Here is a 25,291-nt window from a genome sequence, read left to right as displayed (position 1 = left end):
CTGACAGGGACCAAGAGTAGCTCCTTTAATTCAAGTCCTCAGCTCCCGAGGACTCCCTACTCTCTTATGGGAAGAAATGAGGACGATGACAGTGAACTGACTGAGCCGCATATAGCCTCAAAATAAAAACTCACATCCAGTGGTGAGGGGGTCTCCAAATCCCCAAACAGAAACTCGAAGATGGCCCTTCAGTTTGTCTTTTCCAGGGCAGAGAGTGGGAGTAAATGCAGTGTTTATGGAGCTTTGAGGACCATGGATTCCTTCCCATACGGCCCAAGTGTTGACCCTGGGGGATCCACAGCGCCTTAAATCAACCACGAAGACATGCCGGTTTACATACGCACAGAGTCTGATCCACTTCCATAAATGACTCCCCGAACTCTGACCTCCTGCCTGTTGGGACAAATGTGCTTGGTCCCGCGATCCTATAATTGATTGTGCAGTCAGCACCAGGGTGGCCGCTGCTATCAAATTCCAAGCTCATCGGAAGAGTGACAGTGACTTCGAGAAACACAAGATGTGTTTGCAAGTGTGTGGGGCAGCATTCAGAAGCGCACAGCGGACACGCAAGGATTCCCGAAATGGTGAGGTGTTGTAAAATATGCCTGAGATAAAGTGGGGCCTCAAGATTAAGTGCTAAATCTGCCAAATTACTTTTACAAAGTTGGATAAAGAATCTGGGCTCTTTCCCGGGACACTTTTTGGGAAAACACGTTGTTTGGACAGGTAGCATGACTGACTATCAGCCACGCGGACCACAGCCCTGCTCTCCAACCTTGCAGCTAGCAGCTGCTCCGGGCACCTCAGCTGTAAGCCCACCTTCCTGCAAAGACCCCTTGTGTGTGCTCTGGCTCAGCCGACCCAGCCTCACTCCCGCAGTCGGCATCACCTTCTATGGCCCTATTCTGGGCTATATCTTCCCAGATTTCTCTGCCTACAGCTGCGTCCTCTCCTGCACCGAGGATGACACTGTTTCAGTCTCACGTGCTGCTGCCAGCTGCTGATGTGTCTGTTGTCCCCAGTCGATCGGAAGCATTCAGAATTGCAAGCATCTTACCCACCTTTTTCTTCAGGCAGCTTTTAATAGAGCGCCTTGCACATAGGTTATCTGTAAATTCTTGTTGAGATGAGGAGAGATCTTACACATCATCGGCTAACAGGAAATCAAGGGCTTTCTCAATGATCCACCTCCTCTGACTTGGAGAAACCTGAGCATCAGAAGGTCGTGACCTCCCATTCCACGCCCACAGTGCCCAGCACCACGCCAGCACACATGTAGGTGCTCGGATGATGGCTGATCCTCGGAAGAGCGATGGGAGATTTGGAAATGGCATTTAAAGCAAGAAGAACACAGGCTGAGGCCTCTGTGAGCTTCCTCACATTTCCTAGAACTGGGGTTCACGGCATGGAGAACTAACCTGCCCTTTATTACAATGGATATATTTCAGCCCTCTGTTTTGGAAACTTTGGATGAGAATGCTAAAATGGATACAGCTCAGGGATACTCAGCATTTTTACAAAGGCAGAGAGGTATCTGTCTGTCAGATGCCAGGCTGGCAATCTAAAAATGTGGTTTAACTCGGGCTTCCCTGGTGGTGCAGTGGTTGAGAGTCCGCCTGCCGATGCAGGGGACACGGGTTCGTGCCCCGGTCTGGGAAGATCCCACATGCCGCGGAGCAGCTGGACCCGTGAGCCATGGCCACTGAGCCTGTGCGTCCGGAGCCTGTGCTCCGCAATGGGAGAGGCCACAACAGTGAGAGGCCTGCGTACCGCAAAAATAAATAAATAAAAAAATAAAAATGTAGTTTAACTAGAAATAAGAATGGTGTATTTAAAGGGAGAGTTAAACAAAATTAGCAAGAAAATTCCACCTGCTGATTACATGATTAGTTTTTTTTTTTTTAATCTATAAAGGTGTGCAAGTTATAGAAGGACCAGCAAACTGTAGTCTGAGTTCTGTAGAATTATCTTAGCAAATGAGTTGTGAGAAATAATGAGCTAAATTCCAGCTACTGGAGTGAAATCATGCAAGTCACCACTGTAGGCAGTGAAAAATTGAGGGGGCGGGGGGAACCCCCCTTATAATCCCTCTCATCGTAGCTTTTGTTTTGGTTCCAAAGAAGTTATTTTTTTCATTGATCATGTAGTTACAGACCTCACAGTTGATTTAATTTTTAGAAATATGCTCCCGTATAATTCAGAGTGGCTGGCAAATCACTTGTTATGTTAAATACAGAATTACCATAAATGGACTACTAATTTTTAAGAAATGAAATAAGATAAAATACAGAACATAAAAGTTATACTTAGTACATGGGAAAATCACATTTATTTTGATACAGAGGTCAGTTTAGGAGTTGGTGGTTCCTTAGAGGGGATATTCAGGGCTTACAGCAGTAGAAAGAGAAGGGAATTAGTCTAAATGTGGATTACACCTGAAGCTATCCTGGAATTTCTTTATTAAAAGTAAACCACTAGGGGGCTTCCCTGGTGGCGCAGTGGTTGGGAGTCCGCCTGCCGATGCGGGGGATGTGGGTTCGTGCCCCGGTCCGGGAGGGTCCCGTGTGCTGGGGAGCGGGCTGGGTCCGTGAGCCGTGGCCGCTGGGCCTGCGCGTCCAGAGCCTGTGCTCCACAATGGGAGAGGCCGCAGCAGTGAGAGGCCCGCGTACAGCAAAAAAAAAAAAAAAAAAAAAAAAAAAGTAAACCACTAGGGCTTCCCTGGTGGTGCAGTGGTTGAGAGTCGGCCTGCCGATGCAGGGGACACGGGTTCGTGCCCCGGTCTGGGAAGATCCCACATGCCGCGGAGTGGCTGGGCCCGTAAGCCATGGCCGCTGAGCCTGCGTGTCCGGAGCCTGTGCTCCGCACCGGGAGAGGCCACAGCAAGTGACAGGCGCGCGTACCGCAAAAAAAAAAAAAAAGGAAACCACTAATTTGGGTAGTTTGCTTATTGCATGGCTCTGATTCACAAAAGGTGAATGAATAGGCAAATTTTTATTTAAGACTTTCCTATTTTTTATAGATGTGTGGAGTTTCCCTGTATAATGTACATATTTGCAGCATGAAATTATAGAGTATAGATTTTTTAAGCAGTTACTATAACATTTCAGAGTTAAAAAGCATATATTCTGGTAATGGGAAGTTTATAAATTTTGTAAATGCTCCGTGATTACGGTAGTCTCTGAATTTATGACTTGGAATCCAGGGAGTGAAGGCGCTGTGATTTCTCTCACATGCTGGCGGATAAACCCCCAGCTCCTCCCCATTCATCTAAAAACTCATACGACGCCTGGAGTGACCCACTGGAGACCCCATCAAATCAGAGCTGTGGTGTCTGACCTCAAAGGTGATAGAACAAATTAGTAATTAAAGGTCTGGTTGAACAAAAAACACGCTCAAGTGCCCACGGACTTCAGGCAGCCCCGCCTGGAACAACCTTTTACTGTGACAGATGAAACGGTCTAACGTAGAATTTTAAATAGAAATAAGGCTATAATCAATTAAATTCTACCTATTTTTCTCTCTTATAAGAGAAATAAGTAGGTATGTAAGGCCAAGTTTTTAGGTGATGTGAGCAGATGCCCCTTGTTGATCCTAGAAGTGGCCGAGTGTCGGGAATGTTTCCTTCTTAGATGCCTTGGCTTGGGAAGGCACGAAACTTCCCGACATGTTGTTATAAACAGGGATTAAAGTCCAATTAAGGATGATTTAGTATAAGTAGTATTTTAGCCTTTTTCACAAATCAGCTTTGTTTTCACCTTCTTGCTTATTACCAGATATTTATGAAAGGAATCAACACTGAGTTTGTCTGTCCTTCACAGCTTAAATAGCCTCTGGTCTTTGTCCCATGAGAGGCCCAACTGGAAAGCATTTGTCAGTTCAAAGCGGCACGTGAGTCTCAAAACAAGACCTTGGACTAACACAGACCAATACCTTTGGTATCTGCCTCGTGGATATTCCGAGGTCTGTACCAGACACTCAGTGGGTGCAGACTGAATGAACATAGGACCGGCTGGAACACGTGTTAAATCTGTGTCATCAGCACTTGTCACGTATACAGATGCGATGCTGTTTTCAAGGTGCTGCTAGTAATAAATACCAGACCGGACAAATGCTGCATCGGGCAATGCTTTAAGCAGGATTTCAGCCTCCTGCTTTGTTCTCATTTTCAAGACCGAGATGCAGTTTCTCAACAAGCCCCAAATCATGTGAGTCCTCACGTTTCTCACAATTCTCTTTCTTTCCTGTTTGTGTGTTTAAATGAAGGGACATGCTCATTACCACGTTCTTTACGGACAAGGAACCTTTTTCTTTTTGTCTGCTTTTAAGTGTCGCCCAGAGAGGAAGTGCAGCTGGTGTCAGACAGCGAGGAGGTGGCCTGGCCTTCCAGCCACCATTCACTCGTTCGGTGCCCTTACTGGGTGTCTACAGAAGACGCTAATGGCCCATCAGTGGAAACCCTGGGAACACTGAGAACTCCCCTCTCCTGGGAGGAGCTTGGAACCACATTAATTTGCTTTTTACAATTCATTACTGCATTTTGGTGGCCTTTGGAGAAAATCTGAGAAATTCACTGGGTACGGGGGAAATCAGAGGCCTTTCTTGTTTTCTTAATGATTTAATGCTTGAATTACCCTCTTTCTAGACTATTGGTTTGTATAATCTAAAAAAAGCTAGATGGACATATCTTTAATTTATGACATGGAAAACAGTACTTTAGTGAAATGCAAGGTTGTGAAAGATACTTACACTGTGAAACAATGCAAGAAATGTCAACAAATTGAGCAAACATAGTAGAGCAAGTGACAGGCTTCCACTTGAACCTTCTATGTGAGGCCAGTGAGAAGTGTGCAAGGTGGATTATATTTAGAGTGGGGATTTATTTTCATACTAACTTAAGGGAAAACATAGATAAAAACCCTCCCTTCCTTATGGCACATCATTTCATCTGCTAGATTAAAAAATTTTAAGGTATAAATTATATCAATAGTTCTCCCATTTATCCATAATTTACCATAGTACCTAACACACCATAGGCTTTAAAATAATTTACAAAGAAAGAAGTGAAGACAGTAAGAAAACAGTGACAAAAGCAGCATTAAATAAAATGCAATGGCCCGAGGGCTTCTGCCTCTGGGAAGATCAAGTAGACTTTTCCCTCTTTCTCTGGAGAAGTAAAAGCCCTGAATGTTATAAATAAGACAAACATAAGAAGGCTCTGGAAGGTGGAGAAAAGAAGGCAGACCAGCCAGGGACAGTGGGACTCCAGATCTGACACGGTAGCCAGTTCTTTTGAGTTTTTGTTTGTTGGCCTCCTATGTCTTTAGTATTACACAAGCTGGCAGCCCAGAAATGCCAACGGGCACAAATGAAAAGAGGGCCAACGGAAGCCTGTTTCTCTACTGGAAAGGGGGAGCTGGGGAGACAAAAGCCTTTCAGACGACAACTGCTCCACCACGGGACAATGCGCACCCCACGCGCCAGCCAAGTCAGAGCTGGGAGCCCTGACCTCCAGCCTGGCCAGGCTGCATAAGACCCAGCCCTCACCAAAGGGCATCCGAGAACCCCTAGTAGAGGCCAGAGCTGCTGACTCCACTGCACGGCAAAGAGACCCCACGGAGCTGCAGGTGGGACCGCACGTGGAGCCCAGGTGTCCTGCTCCCCTGCCCCCAGGGACGAGGAAGCCCCCCACCCCCTGCCGTGGCCAAGCCCCAGGAAGCCAGCTAACACAGAAGACCCAGAGGCTCAGAACCAGAACACCTGCTGCGCAGCGGAACCCCGTACCTGCTCCTGAAATATTTTGGCCAGGGGGGCACAGTCCGTCAGCTTGATGAACCTCACCACGTCTGTCACCGACCACTCCAAGGGGTTGCTCTCCAGGACCAGCCTCTCCTCCTCCTCTTGCTTCACCGCCTGCAGAGGGAAGGGAAGCAGGAGGCTGTTTTATCGCTTCCTGGACAGCGGGACCCTCTCTGAACCCTGAGGGCTGGAGCCGGGCTTTTGGGACCACTCGCGGCCTCCTCACTAGGCACCTGGACAGGTGCAGAGGCGGCCGGTATCCAGGGATGCTCTTAGCAACTCGTCTGGGTTATGACTTTGCTCCAAAGACTTGTGTATCTTTAGAGGTTAAAAAAAAAGGCACAGTGACGGCCGCTGTTGACCCCCAAGTTCAGGAGTCTGGGGCTGAGTGCGGGATCTCTGGTCGAGGAGGAGACAGGGCAGGAGCCGGTGTAGGCGCGCGAGGCCGCTATGCCCCCATTTACGTGTGTGATGCTGGTGCCAGCGACCTTCCAGCTGATCGTGTAACACGTGGGCTCAGGGGAGACCAGATACCCCGACTACACATTTTATAGCATCACAAGGTCTCCTAAGGAGGGAAAGCCTAGTGTTTAATGAGGCCCTGAGGACTTATTCTGTCTGTTCTCCTGACAAGAATCCCTGTGGTTTTAAAACCTTCCAGAAAAAGAGGTGCTATTACTTCTCCCAGAACCGCAGCCTGAGGTTCACCGTCCTGCTCCGTGGGATGTGGAATCACCAAGCTTTCTGCCCCTGATTTAGCAACACAGCCGGAGCAGCTGCTAGTGTTTAACTAAAACAGGGGTTCCCCAAGCGAGGCCCTGTGCTGCCCCACTGGGGACACTAGACGGGCCAGCTGAAGTGGCCTGAGCTTTACCTCCGCTGCTTCCTGGCTGGAGGCCGGGCCCCTGGGGGCCCCCTCGGTGCTGGGGGTGGCCTGGGCCCTCCGGCCCCTCCGCGTCCTCTCCACGGGCGCCCGGCGCTCGGGCTCCGAGCTGCTTCTCAGGGTCACGGCCCTCCGGGGCCGGGCGGAGGGTACCTCGGCCGAGGATGTGTCCGTCTGGTCATCACGGAGCTCGGAGCCGGTCTCCTCACTCCCGGTGTCATCATCCAGGGCATCCGCATCCTCCTCTTCACTTTCCTAGGAGGACAGAAGATGCACTGAGGCGGCGGGGAAGGGGGCCTCCGGGAAGGCGGGGGAGGGGGCCTGCAACTCCACCCCAGACCCTCTCCTGCCCAGGTGCTGGTGCCACCCTCCCACTGAGATTTGTCCAAGGAGGCCTCGGAAAATAGATCCTACGGTCCCACCCCGGGTCCCACCTGCAGCCCCTTTCCAGCCGAGATACTGCAACGTTAAGTCTGCGTTCGACAAATAAGGAGGGGCTTCTGGCAGTTCACGATTCTCACCATTTAGCACCAAACTTCAACCTGGCCTTGGCTATGAAGCCAGGGCCCCGCTTCCCGATCGAATGTGGGAAGCTTCCGAGCAGAACATACCTCCCCGGAGCCTGCGGCAAAGCCCACGGTAGAGGACCTCCGTTTCTTCTGCACAAAAATGGATTTTCGTCGTTTCCTGCGTCTGGCCGGTTTAGGGTGTCCGCTTTCAGCACTGCTTTCTCCAATCGGGGGCTTAATGATCTTCTTTCTCTTCCCATAATAATAAGCTACAGGGAGAGAGATGATGAGATTAAAAACTGCATTAAAAGGTTACACCCATGGGCATGCATGGATGGGGAGGATGGAGACAGGAGCAAGGCAGAGGGAGGAGAGAAGGGAAAGTAAAAGGAGAGGAAGGGGGAAAGTGAGAGAGATCATTCCTTCACTTGAGACCATCAAAACTTCACATCCCGGGACTTCCTTGGTGGCGCAGCGGTTGAGAGTCCGCCTGCCGATGCAGGGGACGCGGGTTCGTGCCCCGGTCCGGGAAGATCCCACATGCCGCAGAGCGGCTGGGCCCGTGAGCCACGGCCGCTGAGCCTGCGCGTCCGGAGCCTGTGCTCCGCAACGGGAGAGGCCACAACAGTGAGAGGCCAGCGTACCGCAAAAAACAAACAAACAAACAAACAAAAAAAAATTCACATCCCATTTACACCTCAGGAGTTCTGAGGAAAACAGCTCCACAGGGGGGAAACCTGTCCCCAGTGCCCTCGTGTTTACAAGCTGTTACGGACAGAACAGCGTCATCTGCCACCTACAAATTCAAATGTAGAAGCCCTAATCCCCAATGTGACTGCATCTGGAGATGGGCCTTTAGGGAGGTGATTATGGTTAATGAGGTCATAAGGGGGAGGCCCTGACCCAACAGGACCGATATCCTGACAAGATGAGGAAGAGACACCAGGGATGCACAGAGGGAGGACCCTGTGGGGACACAGCGAGGAGGCGGCCGACTGCAAGGCAAGGAGGGAGGCCTCAGGAGAAACCAGCCCCACTGACACCTCGATCTGGACGTGCAGCCTCCAAAACTGGGAGAAATGAATGTCTGTCGTTTAAGCCCCCCAGTCTGTGGGACTTTGCTGTGGTGGCCTGAGCAGACTGAGACAGAAGGTGAGCCACACAAGCTTAGAGTTATTTCAGGAGTTTCTCTCTGCTCCCCACCTTCCTTGCCCCCAACACTGCACACAGTGGTGGCAACCACTCCCACTGGAGACGCTCCGACAGCTGCCCCCGAGTCTGAAGCTCGAAGAGCCAATAAGCACAGTGAGCACCTACTGCAGGGTCCTGGTCACGAAGGATTTCCCCATCTCTCGACCTGACCGAGACCAACTGGCAAACACATAGCCCCAATTAATGGGGCACTTTCTGTCTTTTCAAATAGTGTTCCTTACCTACTACATAATTATACACTTTATTCTTTTCTCTCTCAGTGGAGACTTTCATTACTTCTGAATTCAATAACAGAGTTATATGTCTGTATTACCACCTAGAGCAATAGTTAGAAAATTATTTACCAACTTTCAATAATGATTGATGTATTTTATCATTTGAATGTATAATCAACTAACTAAAACCTATTATGGGTCCAGTTTTCAATTATGATCAACACTGAGATGCTTCCTCATTAGCCAAAGCCTCAACTGTTCCACGTGGAACTCCCATTATTCCATAAAAGAACTAGATGCACCAAAGGGAACTTTATCTATGGCTGGAGGCATACAAAGGAAAACACCAAATGCACAGCTCCTGGATGACAGCGGCTGTTTCCCACCCTGCAGTGAAGCACGTGTTCACACATCCCCACACCACTGTACCCTAGAGGAAAGTCACTCAGCCTCCACACCTCAAATTCCTTATATGCAAAATGACCGACTAGTGTAGGTTTCTTTCAGGACTAAAGCTGTCTATTTCCAGTACCTTCCACTTGAATTTGGTCCATAAAGATGGCACTTATAAAACTGTCAAGAAACGCCATGGGGTTCTTGGGTGTGAACAAACACTTATCCATTAGTGTCTGACACCTAGAGAGAACCACAAAGCAGCTCATCCTGGAGTGTGGTCACAGCAGAGCTTGAGACATCCCCATCCCTTCCTTATTCTAGGAGAGAAACAAGTATCTACTAAGTAAACCTTAAAGAATTCCCCCGTAGCAATTCCTAGGAAAAACTATGCAAAAGGTGTTTAAACAAAAACAAACAAATAAACAAACGAACAAAAAAACAGTCCACCAACTACATGACTACATGGTCCGCGGGTAGGCCCACAGACCAACGTTCTTTTCCGATTTGCACTTACTGTATTTGGTTTTGGTGTGAATGGAGCAGTTCTCCGGGCAGTTTTCAGAAACCAGCACAGGACTGAACAAATTTGGACAGCATTCGAGCTTGGCACAAACACGGCGGCAGAAATCCGCTACTTGGTCAGATGTTCGGACGATCTTGGCCACGGCCCTGTATGTTTTGCCTCTATACCTAGAAACAAAGAAGAAAAGTGATGGAGAGACCACACACTTACTCAGATCTATTTTGTACAGTGGATTCCAAAGCAGCACCATTCACTTTCTAAAAACAAAGCAGGTTGTGTGTGGTTTCTCTGTCATTTGTTTTCATTGTTCCTTATGAGTTCACAAAAATATTTTTAAGAAATGCCCAGTGCCATGGGCAATGTATGTGGCGACCAGGCTAAAACAGGATCCCAAAATAAAGATTCCAAGTTGGCGTATTCTCACCGGGGTCTACGTAATTGAACACCCCTCCAGAATGCTTCTGGAATCTAGATAGTATCACTCGTTGCTCATGACCCCTGAGAAAAAAAAACTTTGTCCTCCCCAAGAAAAACCGCATGAAGTCACCAACGAAAAACTAGAAACCAGATCTTCTGGAAAGCAGGTTGGATGGACTCCTGTTTTCAAAATAAGTACTTACAGCCCTCATCCAAATGCCTATTTAATAATGATGGAAACCATGCTGGCTGAAAAGGTGAGCTCTTTGAAATAGTTTGAGTCACGTTTCAATACAGTTTTTAAAACTATCATTGGTACAAAATAATGATAAATTTCTCAGTTGGCAGCAGATCATATGTCTTTATTTACTTCACATCTCACTAAACTTAAGAGTCCACTGAAATGAGAATACATCCAAATAGCTGGGCCTATTAAACTATGTCCTTGATGTGCACCCTAATTTTCAAGTTGAAATCCTGAACGATAATTTATTTTCCAGAAAAACTGCATGTAGTGGCAGCTCTGGCTGACAGCACTTGTGTTAATTTTTGGAAAACTAAGCAAAATTGAGAGAGAAAGAACCGCCAAGGAAGGCTGACCTTGTCAGTTTCCACATCAGCAGTGTCAACCTGCTCCTTTGCAGAGCTGTATGCAGATCTTCCTTGACTTCCGATGGGGGTGACATCCCAATAAACCCACCTTAAGTTGAAAATATCGTAACTCGGAAATGCACGTAATACACCCAACCTACTGAACATCAGAGCTTAGCCTGGCCTACCTTAAATGTGCTCAGGACACTCACATTAACCTATGGCTGGGCAAAATCATCCAACACAAAGCTTCTATCATAATAAAGTGTTGAATATCTCGTGTAATTTATTGAATACAGGAAGTAAAAAACAGAATGGTTGTCTGGGTCCAGAATGGCTGTTAAGAGTACCTGCTGTCCACCCTCGTGATTGCAGGGCTGACTGGGAGCACACTTTGAAACAGTACAGGAAGGCAGCACGAGGGAGAGACCAGGAAGGATTGCCTCCCTGCTGCGAACGTGGGGACCCACTCAGAGTCTCAGAGTGCACACAAAGACTATTTTAAGAGGAAGATGTTTACGATTCAACAGATACAGAAAACAGCTTTCTTGGAGTTTCCATTATCTGACTAAAGGCAGAAATTTCTGAGCAATGAGGATCGCCATAAATCTCCTCTTTGGGGGGCGCTTCTCATCCTAGGGATAAACCTACCATAAATCCCCTCTTGGAGGAGTTTCATGACCTTGAAGAAGACAGAAAGGCCACTCCTGCCTGCATAAACAAACTATTCCAAACTTTCTTCTCTCCCAGTTTTTCTCCTAAAAACCCATTTGTCTTTCCCAAAGAAACCTATTTGCTCTTCCCCAGAGGCCTTTTCTCCCCACTCCCTTCCCCCCAACTAAGTTAGGGATGACTTAGGTATAAGCTCCAAACCCTAACTGTCCCTTTGAGTTACACATCATAGGGCATTTCTGTGTGTACATCCATTGCACCAGGAAAGAAATGGTCTTTTTTTTTTTTTGCTGTCTTTTGTCAGTTTAGTTTGCAGGCTCCCAGGTACTGAACCTAAGAGGGTAGATGAAGGGGTTTTCACCCTGACATCAATAAGGAAGTGTGGGTAGCCTTCCAATAATTTCCTATCAGCCAAAGTAGGGATTTATGTCCACATGTGAGTGCATGTGGCAGGGTAGAGACAGACAGATGAAGATGGACAAACAAGAGTTCTGGGGAAAATGGTCTCTTCTCTTTCAGTTAAGAGTTGAGAAAAATCAAAATGGATGTTGAGTCAAAAAGAAATACAAAGTGAAAACACCAACGCTGATCCAAGCAGAATGACTTCAATTTGGCCTAAGTTCTATCATTCATCTTTCAAAATCACCCATATCAGGACCTTTCTTAAAAATCTTGTGATGCAAGATTTACTTGTGACAGGACTGTGATGACAGTGGAGAATAAGGCTCCAGTCTGTCAAGTTGAATTCACATCCTCAAATATTGAAGGAAGAATTAAAAGGGGAAAAAAAGATGGTAACTGCAGAAACAAGGATGCATGGCACACAGTGAGAAAAATCACTCTTCTCATTAGCAATAAATAGTAAGAGATGGCCCTGACTTCCTTCAAAACAAAACTTTTACTTCACTGGTCACAGATTCTTAATCTAGAACTAGAGTCACTGCAACACTGGTTGTCAGTCTTAAGATACTCAACCTCAGAAATTGTTCTCATCCTTCTTGATTCCTTATTTCAAGTCATGGGAACTCTGTGTGATAAATGGGGTGGGCGTTTATTTTATGAAAGACAACCTCTAATTCAGAACATCCTAAACTGGTCTGTGTGTGACCCAGAAATGCCATGCCCATAACCTGATGAATTTATTACACACCGAAATTCAGTCTTCTCTTCAGAAACGGGTTCACCCGCTTACTTAACATAATTTTTACGGCATACATTTTCACGAGAGCAAATTTCACAAATCTGAGCAAAGTAAAAATTAACATATGAACCAACAAAATCTTTTTTCAGTGAAAAGTCTCTCCATTTGGGAATCCTTTTTCACATAAATCTCCTTGATAGTCAAATATTACATCTTACTGTTCATAAAGCATGGGCATGAATAAATGTCCCCAAAAGGTAAAATAAATGAAAACACATACAAAATTGTCATTGCTTATGAAAAAAGAAACCAAAATATCATTTCCATAGAGCTGAACATGACTCACCTAAAAGTAAAGATTTGACTTTATCTCCTTGCTTCTGCCTAAGTGATAGTGAAATCTAGTTCACTCAGAATTACATCAGGATATTTCCACTTTAAATATTCTGCATAACTGTAACAAAAGAAGACTGGGAAAATCTATGAAACCTCTGCCTGGCTTTTATAAAGGTTGTCACAAAAGCCATTCAAACAAGAGTTAACAATTTTTCCCCCTCAGGAAGATTCTATAACATGTTGGAAAACACATGTAAATGTCTCTAAAAGCATAGGACTGGATTTTTTTTAATCCCCCTAAGGTATAGCCAGGTATAGCCTAAATTCCTCCTCCTGAAATTCTAAATAATGTAGGTCAATTTAGTAACTTCAGTCCATCGGAAAGAAACAATGTCCTCTTCCACAGCTGCTGAAGTGAACCACACTAGCATCCCATTTTCCTTTAGCACAAGCTATTCCTGGTTCTGCCTTTCCATCCAGATTGAAGACTCATTATATGATAGGCTTCTTATACAGTGTTCAAACATTTCGATAATTTGTTCTAGTATAAAAGGTATGGTTGTTGGCTAAATAGGCAAAATCACTGGGGGACGACTGTAGATGACAGTGTCCGTTTTTCGCCTATTTATAGATCAACCCTTGTCAATGCCACCCCTACCCTCTCAACTAAATGGGTCTTTTCAGAAGAGGAAAAAACCAATCAGAACCCCCAGGTGCTAAGTGACAATGTTCCCAAAGGTCTACAGAGAAGAATCTCATGCCCTTTCTTACTGAGAACACTCTCTGTGGTTAATATAATTCAAGGACCACAACCAAGACAACTGAATGCCTTAAACGCAGGTCTCCGCCCTCGCTGAGTTAATTTATTCACGAAAGAAAGCATCTTAGCCTTTCAGCAAAATGGGAAGAAGTCAACTCTCTCTCCTCCCTTTGGCACCAATGAAAACATCAAAGTTATCAAGATCTAAAACGTTGTCGTTTTACATCAGAAGGAAAGAGGTGACTCAACATGTAGTATTATAAGGGATATTCCCGCTGACTGTAAATCTGTCATTGTTAGCAGCTGCTTTAAGATGCTACTGTGATCCAGACACTTGAAATCCAGTTCAGACACACATTTTCTCATTATAAGTTGCTGTGTAAGATTCTGCTAAGGAACGCGCTGTCATGTTTGATATAATAGGTAATACGTTGCCTTTACGATACAGCAGGGCTGGGTCGTGCTGTGTCTGTTTTGATTGTATCAGGCTGGTTTCATAAAAGCTCTGATCAACTTGGCAATGGGAAAATGAGTGCAAACAGTGCAAAATGAACTCTCCCTGTCACTCTGGGAATCTGGAGTGAGTTTCTGGCTAGCTTAGGGAGCAGGGGAGGTTTTAATGGAATTTAAGATTGTTGTACTTTTACTATTTCCATATCCTTGGGTGTATTTTGGATGTACTGAATTTTACAGAAAAATTTTAAAACAAGACATAAGAAGGGTTTCTCTCTATAAATACTTGCCGGGGTTTCCTGCCACCACTATCAGTATGAATCGACATTATAACAAAGTATTCTACTGTGGCTGATGATCTCCAGCTTATATAAAGTAGAAAAATACAGAATGTTAGATTGGAAAAATAACATGTTTTATTTTTTTCTGGGCTACAGGTGAAGCTCAATTAAATATTTATTGGGAAAGAAGGGAAGCGTGAGGTATGGTGTCCATCTTCATTGACATGACACCTTCCAACAAACCAAAACTCTCCTTCCTTATTTACATGTACTCCCTTTAACTTTTGTGGTTTAGTGGAGTATCATTAGACCATACATGACTTTTGTTGAATCTAAAATTATAGAGATGCTCAAAAAAGACACAGGAAAGGCTGAGTGGATAACTAACAATGAATGCGAATAACTGTGAATTTCTCCACGTCTGTACTCAGTTCTGGTGTAAGTTAACCATGGAGGAAAATACCACTGGTCATATAAGTTATTTAATATTCCTTAATTTTCACTACAAATAGGACAGGCACTTTCCCTCAAGGAGGACTTAGGTATGTTCTAGCCATTGAAAAGTAGTTCACTGTTTAAACAGCATCATTTTCCAAATGTTACAGCTAAGTGATACCTTTTGACACCATTATACAGGAAGTGGATCAATGAAGATCTATTCCATTTGAAAAGAATTAAGTGGATATGAAAAGCCCTCTCAAACCACCAAAAGTATTATTAAACATAAAGTTATCTTGAGACATGGGTCTTTTTCTATCTGTCTCCTAAACAACTGAGTTCTCGCAAAGCAGGCCAGGGGGTGTTCCCAATTTCAGAGTTCAAGAAACTTAAAGCAAAGCAAACATTACCTTTCCAATTAGCCTGTTTCCAAATAAAATAAGTGACCAACTACATGTCCAGCCACAGCCTATTAACCAAAACCAAAGAGAGGTATTGGTTCTTCCTATTTTTTAAAACTGGTCGCAGAGTAAGGAACATTGTATCTGGCATAAACTCTATAGTATCAGATATTAAGATCTGTTCATGAAAAACGTATAATAATGATAAGAGAAATCCTCTCTTTATGTAAATGTTTCCCTTTGGATCAAACAACCCATCAGTACATTTTTATTCTGAATATTTAACACAATACACTCTGTGTGTGGTGCACAGAACTGCAGAACAACAAGCCTTCTGTTGGTTTCCACTTCTCTGGGCCATGTGAAAAAGAGGAAGGACAAGTTTCAAAGTGGCAGGCAAAGAACGCTGAGAACCCTGGTTTTCCAGAATTGAAAACACTTACTTGGCCTTCAGTGTCTCCTCCTGAAAATTCCAGTGTGGGTCTTCCACCAGCTGTAATTCCCGTAATACCCTTCCAGGTTTGTAAGCTGCATTGATGATCATGCTGAGAACCTGTCGGGAAAAAGGAATCACCGTGAATGTCAACTGCATCCATTTCTGCTGAAACAAGGGTGTTTTAGAAACCACTCCGCTGATACTTCAAAGCTGTCTGCCCTGCACCTCCAGTCAGCAAAGGGCTGGGATGGAGTCAGAGCGAATGTTTTGCAGCTTGGCACTGACGTGCTCGCCATCAAGGGGATAGAAAGGGCGGTGAAATCCGACGCCTCTGCCTGGGAGAGTGTGAACCACTGGCCAGAGGGGACGGCTGGCTCTCACTAATGTTGCTGGTTGCAGAAAAACTGAACCATTTTCTCCAAAGAGCCATGGATCATCCTTCAACTGGATTCCTCTTCAGTAGTATCGGTTACTAAGAATTCCATTTTATCCTCAAAAATATATTTCAAAAGGAATCACTAAGATGGAGATGGGAGGTTTGTTCCAACGCTTCTGGATAAGCTTCAGATACTTGTACGGAGGGCTAACAAATTACTTGAAACTCACCTGACGCTGACCCAATTTATGGACATTTAACATCAGGACATTTCTCAGAGACGTGAGTGTTTTGAAAGGAAGCCTGAGCGTCTAACACCATCTGACAGCTTCCTCAAGCTACCCCTTCACTCCCAAGTCCCAAGTGCGAGAAAATGAACACGTGGTCAGAACCACTGCAACAGTCCCAGAGGGACCAGACATCTCCCTTCTAAAGCCTCAACTTCACGCTCTGAGGCACTCGTTTTCCATAAGCAAATCCTCATTAGCGATGAACATTTAGGAGTTCTGGCAAGCTCGTGAGCTGCTGTTATTTGGAAAGAGAGCTCAAGAAAATGTGAAGATGCAATGCAGCACATAAAGGAACACCGAGACCTCGGGGGCTTCATTCCATGAAACGCCCATTCGTTGAGGATCTGCCCTGTGCCAAGCCCTGGAGCATACAGACAGCACACAGTACCCGCCGTTCCTGAAGCCCCTCCCCGTCCAGAAGAGGAACGAGCCGGGCACTGAGTTCACATGCCATGTTTCAGAGCAAAACCCCACTGAGAGAGTGAGAAAAATTCCTTATTGAGTTGGTAGGACACTGGCTATATTGCTGAAGCGCCTACTATTTTGTGAAGGAGACCAGCACAGTATTAACGGGAAGAAAGAAGATGAAAAGTATGCTGCAGAAATTTTCAAGTCCCAGTTTTCATGTACCTGGTGTGTTCTGGAATGTAATTGGTGTGGTCTGCACCCTGATTTAATTAAGAGAAACAAAGCCTTCTCATAACTTAGGATTCGATCTTGAAATATTCTATACTCTGCAGTCAGCAGGACAACTGTCTTTTTCTTGCCTGGGTGGCATTTTGCTATGTTCCCAGGTCCCTGTAAAGCCCCATCAACAGAACATGTTTCAGCCAAGACGCTAAAAGGCCAGGACGCAGCAATACAAGCAGTTCTATTGTGTTTGTTTTCTCTATTAGAATAATCATCTGATTTTATTATTTACTGTCAGTACAATTTACAGAAACCGAGTTTAAAAATAAATCCATTTGAAACTGGCTGAAATCATGCACCAAGTGTTTATCAACAGACAATAAAGTTTCAACTGAATCTTTTCATTGTGTTTCGTTGAGAAAACCCCAGAGCTACATCTTATTTGCTGCATAAAGAAATGCATTTTGTGACTGTGAAAAGAAAATGCCTTCCAGAGTTCAATTCAGAGTGGAAACAGGCAGCAATTAAATCGTAAAAGGCATGTGATATTGAATAATTTTCCCCTGGCTTTTCCCAATGTCACATCATTTGTCTCTAAATTCAACAAGCTCTCTATAAAACTTTGGAATTGTGAGCTGAATAATTTATGTACCTGACATCTTAGTGTATTATAGTTACTCCATGAAAATAACTAAATTGACAGCTGTTATTATGACCCAAGTTAGACTGAATTACTGTACCTTGCAAAACATCAGAATTCAAGTTATTACACTCTTGATCACAAAGGGTAGCTCAGACCCTGCCCCCAATTAACTAACAGGATATTAGCTGTGAGGCTGATGAACACTCTTCCCAATAAACTGGCATTAAGATTGCTTTGAGTATCTCAAGGAGGAAATTAGCGCTAGAGCAATGCCTCACTGGATTTCCTAGGCTTCATGAAATGTTTATTGGGAACATGCTTCTACACAGAAGTCCCCACAGTATATTATAGCAGAGAAGCAATAGCCTTTGTAAAGTTGGACAGATATGGGATGGGATCCCAGGTCCACCCCTTAGAAGTTAATCAAGCTTAGGCAAGATGCTTGATTGACTTTCCTCATCTGTATAATGGGGGTGCTGCCATTTACCTGGTTCACAATGAAGGGGGTCAGAACTTGTCACCTCAAAATATGCCACTTTGGCATAGGATTAATTTTGCCCTGACACAACTGAGAAACAGAAGACACGGCAGGAACTCTCTGCCCTCCCCCTTTCTGCCTAAAACACTGTGAAAGCGTCCCCCTCCCTGTTCTTGGACCAGGAGGAAAACAACCCTTGTCACTGGAGAAACAAAGATGGCCCAGAGATGACTCTGCACAAATAAATATTACTAGGAAAAAAAAAAAACCCTATCTTCCGTTAGATTCCCACATATACTTAACAGTCCTGGAGCCCAGACCCCTTTCCCTTTGTCTGATCACCTCTCCACAATGTACTGTCTTTTATTAAAATGGTATGTAAAAATCTCAAGCTTAATGGCTTCTTTGGTTTTTAATTTCTTTTCTGTTTTCATTTCTTTCAACCCTTTTCTCCTGTTAATCTGTCTTTTGTCAGTTTAATTTACAGGCCCTCCGTACAGAACCTAAGAGGGTAGAGGAAGAGATTTTCTCCCCTGTCATAAGGATGTTGTGAGAAATAAAGGAGGTTAACAGCTCGGCATATGAAAAATGTTTAAGGTAGCCCTCTTCTTGATATCCAAGCAGTCCTCATCCACCCACAAAATAAACTCTCCCTGAGCCTTCCTCTCTCTACTCTTGTTGGCCTGTATTGATGTTTCAGTCTCGCACCTTCGCTAAATAACTCTCCTTCGAAGCTCCTGACTTTCTTGCTACCGCCTCTTCTTCAGAACCCAACTTCTCAAAAAAAAAAAAAAAAAAGTCTATACTTTTAAATTCTTCATCTTCAATTCTCAACCCACCCAAATCTGGCTTCTTCTCCAAGCGGTGCAGAAAACTGAAGGGCACCGATGACCTAATTCTCAAATCCGATTTGCGCTCCCATCTCTCTGAACCTCCGAGGACTCCGACAGTGCATTCCATGGCCCCGTCCTGCTGCACCTCTTGTTCTCCTACCTGTGCTCCATCAGACGCAAACGTTTGCTCAGCAAACGGTGAGTGAGTCAGTTACAGGAGAAGAGAGAAGGGTCACCAGAGGGCGGAAGAGACAAATAGAACAGAGCGTAGGTGGTGTCGGCAGGGGGAGAAGCAAACAGCGCCAGGCGCCTGGTACCCGGGAGCCCCTCAGTGAATGCGTGTCTCCTTCTCTTGCCCCTGCCCTTTCAGGTACAAAGTCAGCACTCAAAGGATTCCGTAAATCGATGGGATTTTTTTCTGTTCACTTCGTGAAATCACGGAATTCCGTTATTTCCTTTCACATGCACTATCATGAAAACTTCTCCCCAAACACCGAAAGTAACTAAGATGGTTTCCAACCTCAACTATATCATATGATTAAAGTTGTAACAATGTTGAAAGTGCAGGAAACCACTTAATAGGAAAATTAGTTCTCTGAGTGTTAAAATTAGAAAACACTTCAGAAGGCAAATATGAGCTCCCACAGCTCAGGCTGGGCTAACTTAATGGAAAGAAGACAGGTTCCTGGGCTTCCCTGGTGGCGCAGTGGTTGAGAGTGCGCCTGCTGATGCAGGGGACGCGGGTTCGTGCCCCGGTCCGGGAAGATCCCACATGCCGCGGAGCGGCTGGGCCCGTGAGCCATGGCCACTGAGCCTGCGCGTCTGGAGCCTGTGCTCCGCGACGGGAGAGGCCACAACACTGAGAGGCCCGCGTAACGCAAAAAACAAAAAAAACAAAAACAAAAAAAGACAGGTTCCTGGGCTCCCCTGGTGGCACAGTGGTTGAGAGTCCGCCTGCCGATGCAGGGGACAAGGGTTCGTGCCCCGGTCTGGGAAGATCCCACATGCCACGGAGTGGCTGGGCCCGTGAGCCATGGCTGCTGAGCCTGCGCGTCCGGAGCCTGTGCTCCACAACGGGAGAGGCCACAACAGTGAGAGGCCCGCGTACCGCAAAAAAAAAAAGACAGGTTCCTGACCTCAAAGGTTTGTCATCTGTTGAATTCTAGTGGCCAGGGTGGGAGATGCCTCTTTAGGGCAAACATTTAGAGAGAGACTGGCCCACAGGGAAACAGGAAGGAGGATAATCTCTCTCTGGCGAAGTCAGAAGAAGGATCTGGATGCAAAGGAGCCCCTCCACACATGTTCACTGTTACAGCAGACCTTTCTGCTCTGCAGTCTATCCAAGAGCCAGTTACAATAATTAGCTCTTTATAGAAATCGGGACCATCAAAGGCCCTCATGGGCCTCAAAGATGATTTCTTTCAATTTCAAAATCAGATGAAATGGAGATAATTTTATGAATGGGTTTTTTTAAATAATAAAATGATAAAAAATTTCTCTTGCCTAACCAGCAATTTCTCCATCAGTAGGGCTTCACCAGGTGGATGGGATACATAAAGTGCGAGAGGACCAAAATGAGACAAGACTCTGATGTGAGCACCTGTGCTGTCGATACAATTAGAGGCCCGGCGAGTTGCAGAGCAGACAGACAAGCAGAGTTTTATTTTTGTAACTAGATTTAAATGGAGAATATTAATTAAAACATGTCTCCAAACCCAAAGAAGGAGTTTGGGTTTCAGACGAACTGTAGCAGCTGTGCTTCTTTTCCCGGAGTGAAGTCACATTTATCCTACACCCCCCAGAGGTCCCCAGTGTATCAATGGAGTACGCAGCACTTCTTCTTCTTCTTCTTTTTTTTTTTGCGTTACGTGGGCCTCTCACTGTTGTGGCCTCTCCCGTTGCGGAGCACAGGCTCTGGACGCGCAGGCTCAGCAGCCATGGCTCACGGGCCCAGCCACTCTGCGGCATGTGGGATCCTCCCGGACCAGGGCACGAACCCGTGTCCCCTGCATCGGCAGGCGGACTCTCAACCACTGCGCCACCAGAGAAGCCCCAAAGTGACTCTTTTAGGTACATTAGACATAGATAGATAGATAACGATTAATGGATAGAAAGATGAAAAATGATGGAGAGATGAATGGGTGAATATGATATATAGAGATAAATGATAGAAAGATAGATATAGACAGATGATGGATGGATGGGTAGGTGGGTGGAGTGAGGGGAGGATAGTGGACGCGTGCACATGTGTGTCTCTGTATTTTACGAATCAGGAACAACTTTCCCCCTTTGGTGGAGCAGGGCTGTGTCTAGCCTCACTTATTTTATCTTATCCACTTAGCCCGTCGTATTCAGACTGGTCCCTCAGTGTCAGGGTGAGTCAGAGGTCCCAAGCCTGGCGATCTCCACTAAGTGGGGCCGACAGTTGTGCTAGAGGGAAAGAAGCAACCAGGGAGGCTCATGGATCCAGAAAGTTTCCTGAGTGTCCAGGACTCATATTGCTTTCTCCTAAGTTCCACATCAGAAAGAAAAGGCAATAAAAATCCAGTGCCGTATTTTTGCTTTTCCACAGAAAAGGCACAACCTGTCGATTTTCCCTCTATAAATGTTCATTTCTTAAACGGCTGAAACCCTGCTGCCCAAAGGCAGCAAGTGAAACACAGGTCACCCCTGCTGCTGAGGAGCAATTCCGTTAGCACCTGTAGCTTCACGCGTCGGAAGGTGATGTGGAAAATGGGAAAAAGGACTCCTATCGACTCCCCACCGAAAATGATACGTTTCTCTCTTTTGCTAAAAACAGAGGTTACACGCCGCAAATAATTTAAACCAAATAATGTTTAAGAAAAACCCTGGGCTCCCCCCAAATCTCTGTAAGCCACGTGGGATTTTATCCTGGCAGGCTGCCTTCAAACCCATGGCCTTTAGAGTTGCTATGAAAATACAGACTCTCATTCTTCCTGAGCAGGTGTTTTCAGAGCCATTTCTGCCAGGAGGACCCGGTCGGTGTTCTCCCATCTCATTGTGTGTCTGCATTAGAAGCTGAACTTTCCATCACAGGACACATGGACAGGAGTGAATACATCAGGTGCCCCCCACCACCTTTTCCTCCTGTGCTCACTAGCTCTCTCTCTCTGTCACACACCGACACAGGCACACAACGTCTGACTTACTGCACTGTAGACAAAGTCAATACCACGGACCTGGCCACTCACGAGCTTGCATATAAAGCACGATGCAGAAGTTCTTTGAATGCCTCTGCGAATGGCCGACAAGACTCCATCCCACAATGCTGATGATCTCAGAGGCGTGGGAGGCGTGGGATGCAAAACCTCCCAAGTTCACCGAGGGCCCCCAGGGACCTGCAGTTTAGTTCACTCGGGGAGACCCTGGCGTGACTGGGGCAGGCGTGCATGGCAAAGTACTGGGGATAGAAAAGGACAGTCCTGGGTGGCGGCGACCATCCTGATCCTGCGAGTTTCATTTATGACAAACACCATCACTTCCTGTCTGTCGTCACAGGGCCCACTCTCCCTGCGACTGCACCCGGGGGTCCCACAAAATGCCCCGGGGACCTGAGGGGCTGTGGATGGGCTCGACCTGCCCCCTCCCCTCCAGGCTACTCGCTGGCAGCCCCTTGTTCGAGGTGACTGGACCTGACTGGGCTCCTGTTCTTAGAGGTTGCCTATCTCCCTCCACCGCCCTCCTTCTGGAATCGAGGTCCCTATGCCCTCAGCCCCACTCAAGCTCAGGATGGTCACTGCCCAGAAAGCGAACATGCGTTCATCCTCCCATTTGCCAGAAACTTCCTCCCCTCTGGTCCACCGCCCTCTCAGCGCTCAGGACCCCTCTCCAAAGGCCGGCTCCACATCCACGCCCACAGACCTTACGTATTTCTCCAAGAACCAGACAGAGGGAAAACAGCCATCACTGTACATTTTCCAAAGACAGAAAAATGTTAACATCCCTGATGGCCTGAAGAAGCGAACGTGCTCCGTCTTTGCTCTACTGCCCTCATTTTCTGTAAGCGAAATGCAATTGGAAACCATGCCCAGGTCCTGGGCTGAAGCAGGAGTATTAGCATGAACGCTGGTTTGGTGGGACTTACATTTTTCTTGCATTCACGGAACTGAAGTGCTTGCTTTTCTTCTTTCTTTCTTTCCTGCCTCATGCTTTTTCTGAACATCAGCAAAAAAACTAGTTCCTGTCATCAGAAGACTGCTCTGGCCTAGCTTTTTTTTTTTTTTTTTTTTTTGGTTGCGGAGCACAGGCTCCGGATGTGCAGCCTCAGCGGCCATGGCTCACGGGCCCAGCCGCTCCGCGGCATGTGGGATCTTCCCGGACCGGAGCACGAACCCGCGTCCCCTGCATCGGCAGGTGGACTCTCAACCACTGCGCCACCAGGGAAGCCCAACATACTCTTTTATACCAGTGAATTTTACACCTATACGTAAGGACAAATGCTGTCCTCCAGCCATACGTGACCACTCTGAACTCCACCGGTGCAGCCTTATCTGTGCTGTGCACTCAAGGCGCCATCACTTTGCCTACTTCAGATCAAGTGTCACATCCAGAGATCCATCACATCCCACCCTGCGCCCAGACCACACGCTCTGGTCTCCACCGAGCCTTCACCCGACTGTACGTCTCACTTAGAATTATGTCATCTCCCCAAGAGGACCGTGAAACCCAAACGGGCAGAGGGCAGGGGGTGTTTATTTCTTGACCTGGTGCTTGATGCCGTGCCTGGCTCCCAGAAGTTGCGGAACACACATTTGTTCAATGGATAAATGGACGGATAAATGGATAACTGGATCGTTGTGCCCAAGGAATTAAAACACACTCATCATGGTATAGTTTGATGTTTGGGGGGTGCTTTTTTGTCACAAAAAACAGGAATGTACCTACACAAAGGCTCAAAATAGGCCATCTTTTAAAACAAAAAAGCGATGATTCACAAAAGACTTTACTCAAATGTAGAGCAGCGTTTCCCTGACTCGGGGTGGAAGGCACATCCCTCCCACTAGACAGGGAGTGTTTCCGGGGCAGGAACACCATTTCTATCTCTATACCACCAGCCTCCAGCTCACAGGATTGAGAGGAAAGAGGTGCATGTCATGGTTCATGTTGCCTGAATGGACTCAAATTCCTATGACCCCCTTCTGCAGGGATTGTGCCCACGTGGCCACCACCCCGTGAAAACCAGTCCCCTGTGGCTGTGGATGTGCTTTACCTCTTTAAGGACCAGCACACATTTGCCTGGTCCCACCGACTGAGGCAGCTCTGCGATCCTCCCCTTGTTGAGGTAGGGGCCCGAGAAACACCTGTGGTTGATGAAAAGCTGAGGACAGCAGTACTTCCCGTTGACGGTACCTGCAGGGAAGAGAAACACAGCTGATGCTTTCGGACCGGAGAAACCTGCATAACCCACTGCGTTGGCAAAACTACCCAGAGGTGCACTGTGTCTTCATATCAGAACGTTTTACATCCACAGTAATATCTTAGGAATCCTGATTATTTTTTTCTACCATATAAATGAACCTTTCTGTTTATGACGCAGGACTCAAAACACACAAAACACAAAAAATAAGACAATGACAACTAAGGTATCCTCCAACGTAGCTTAAAGAGAAAAACACCAGTTACATAGCTAAGTTCCCCTAACCTACCTCAGGAAATCCCGCACCCAACGCCCCAGAAAGAACCCACTACCCTGAAGCTGGCATTTACCATTCCCACGAGTCTAGAAACTTTACCACACAACATATATGTGTATGCACAAGCAATTCAGGATACTTAGGTTATTTTTAAAATATTCCATAAAGGTTTTCTGCAACATTTTGTCAGTTCAACATGAGGTTTCTGAGATCCACCCAAACGGGTAAATGTATATCCAGAAAATTCATTCACTTTTCACTTTGTGTAGTATTCCACTGTGTGAATGTAACACAATTGAATTTTCTATTCTCTTACTGATGGACATTTAGTTGTTTCTACTTTTTAAATATTACCTATGGTGCCTTAATGAACACAACTGTGAAAATCCACTCCTGCTTACGTAAGGACAAGAGATTCTTCCAGGTCTACAACAAGGGGTGGAGCCGCTCAGCCACTGGGTCTGTGTACCGTTTTACTAGAAGGGGCCAAGCTATTCACCACAGGGACCCGAATTACACTCGAATAAGCACTGCCCAGTTCCTGTTTTTTTTTTTCAACTGAAGTATAGTTGATTTACAATGTTGTGTTAGTTTCAGGTATACAACAGGTATACAACACAGTGATTCAGTCATACATATGTATGTATATATCTATATTCTTTCTCAGATTTTTTTCCCTTATATGTTATTACCAAATACTGAGTAGAGTTCCCTGTGCTATACAGCAGGTGCCTGTTGGTTATCTATTTTGTATATAATCATGTGTATCTGTTAGTCTTTGCCCCACACCCAGGCCAACCCTAGGTATGGTCAAGCTTCCTCACTTTGCCAGTCCATGGATGTGAAACGCGCCTCCCAGGGGCCTAACTCTGCATCTTCCTCATTAGCCTTTCCACTTAAAAAGCAAAAGGGCAAGGTGCTGATCTA

At 45.9% G+C, this 25,291-nt stretch overlaps 1 protein-coding gene across 2 annotated transcripts in view; it reads right to left on the bottom strand.

The window, feature by feature from the left end:
• SFMBT2 (Scm like with four mbt domains 2) overlaps positions 1-25,291 on the bottom strand; it is a 208,305-nt gene that overhangs the window by 9,447 nt on the left and 173,567 nt on the right. For both annotated transcript variants that reach the window (XM_082618047.1, XM_082618048.1), the window contains exons 15-20: positions 23,941-24,080; positions 15,468-15,577; positions 9,526-9,701; positions 7,291-7,457; positions 6,671-6,934; positions 5,782-5,910 (exon numbers count right to left, since the gene is read on the bottom strand). In XM_082618047.1, the coding sequence (XP_082474173.1) occupies positions 5,782-5,910; positions 6,671-6,934; positions 7,291-7,457; positions 9,526-9,701; positions 15,468-15,577; positions 23,941-24,080 (986 nt within the window). The remainder of the gene's footprint in view (positions 1-5,781; positions 5,911-6,670; positions 6,935-7,290; positions 7,458-9,525; positions 9,702-15,467; positions 15,578-23,940; positions 24,081-25,291) is intronic.

The sequence above is a fragment of the Mesoplodon mirus genome, assembly GCF_964341445.2.
Source record: "Mesoplodon mirus genome assembly, chromosome: 4".
Taxonomy (NCBI): domain Eukaryota; kingdom Metazoa; phylum Chordata; class Mammalia; order Artiodactyla; family Ziphiidae; genus Mesoplodon; species Mesoplodon mirus.
This window is presented reverse-complemented; position numbering and strand designations above follow the sequence as displayed.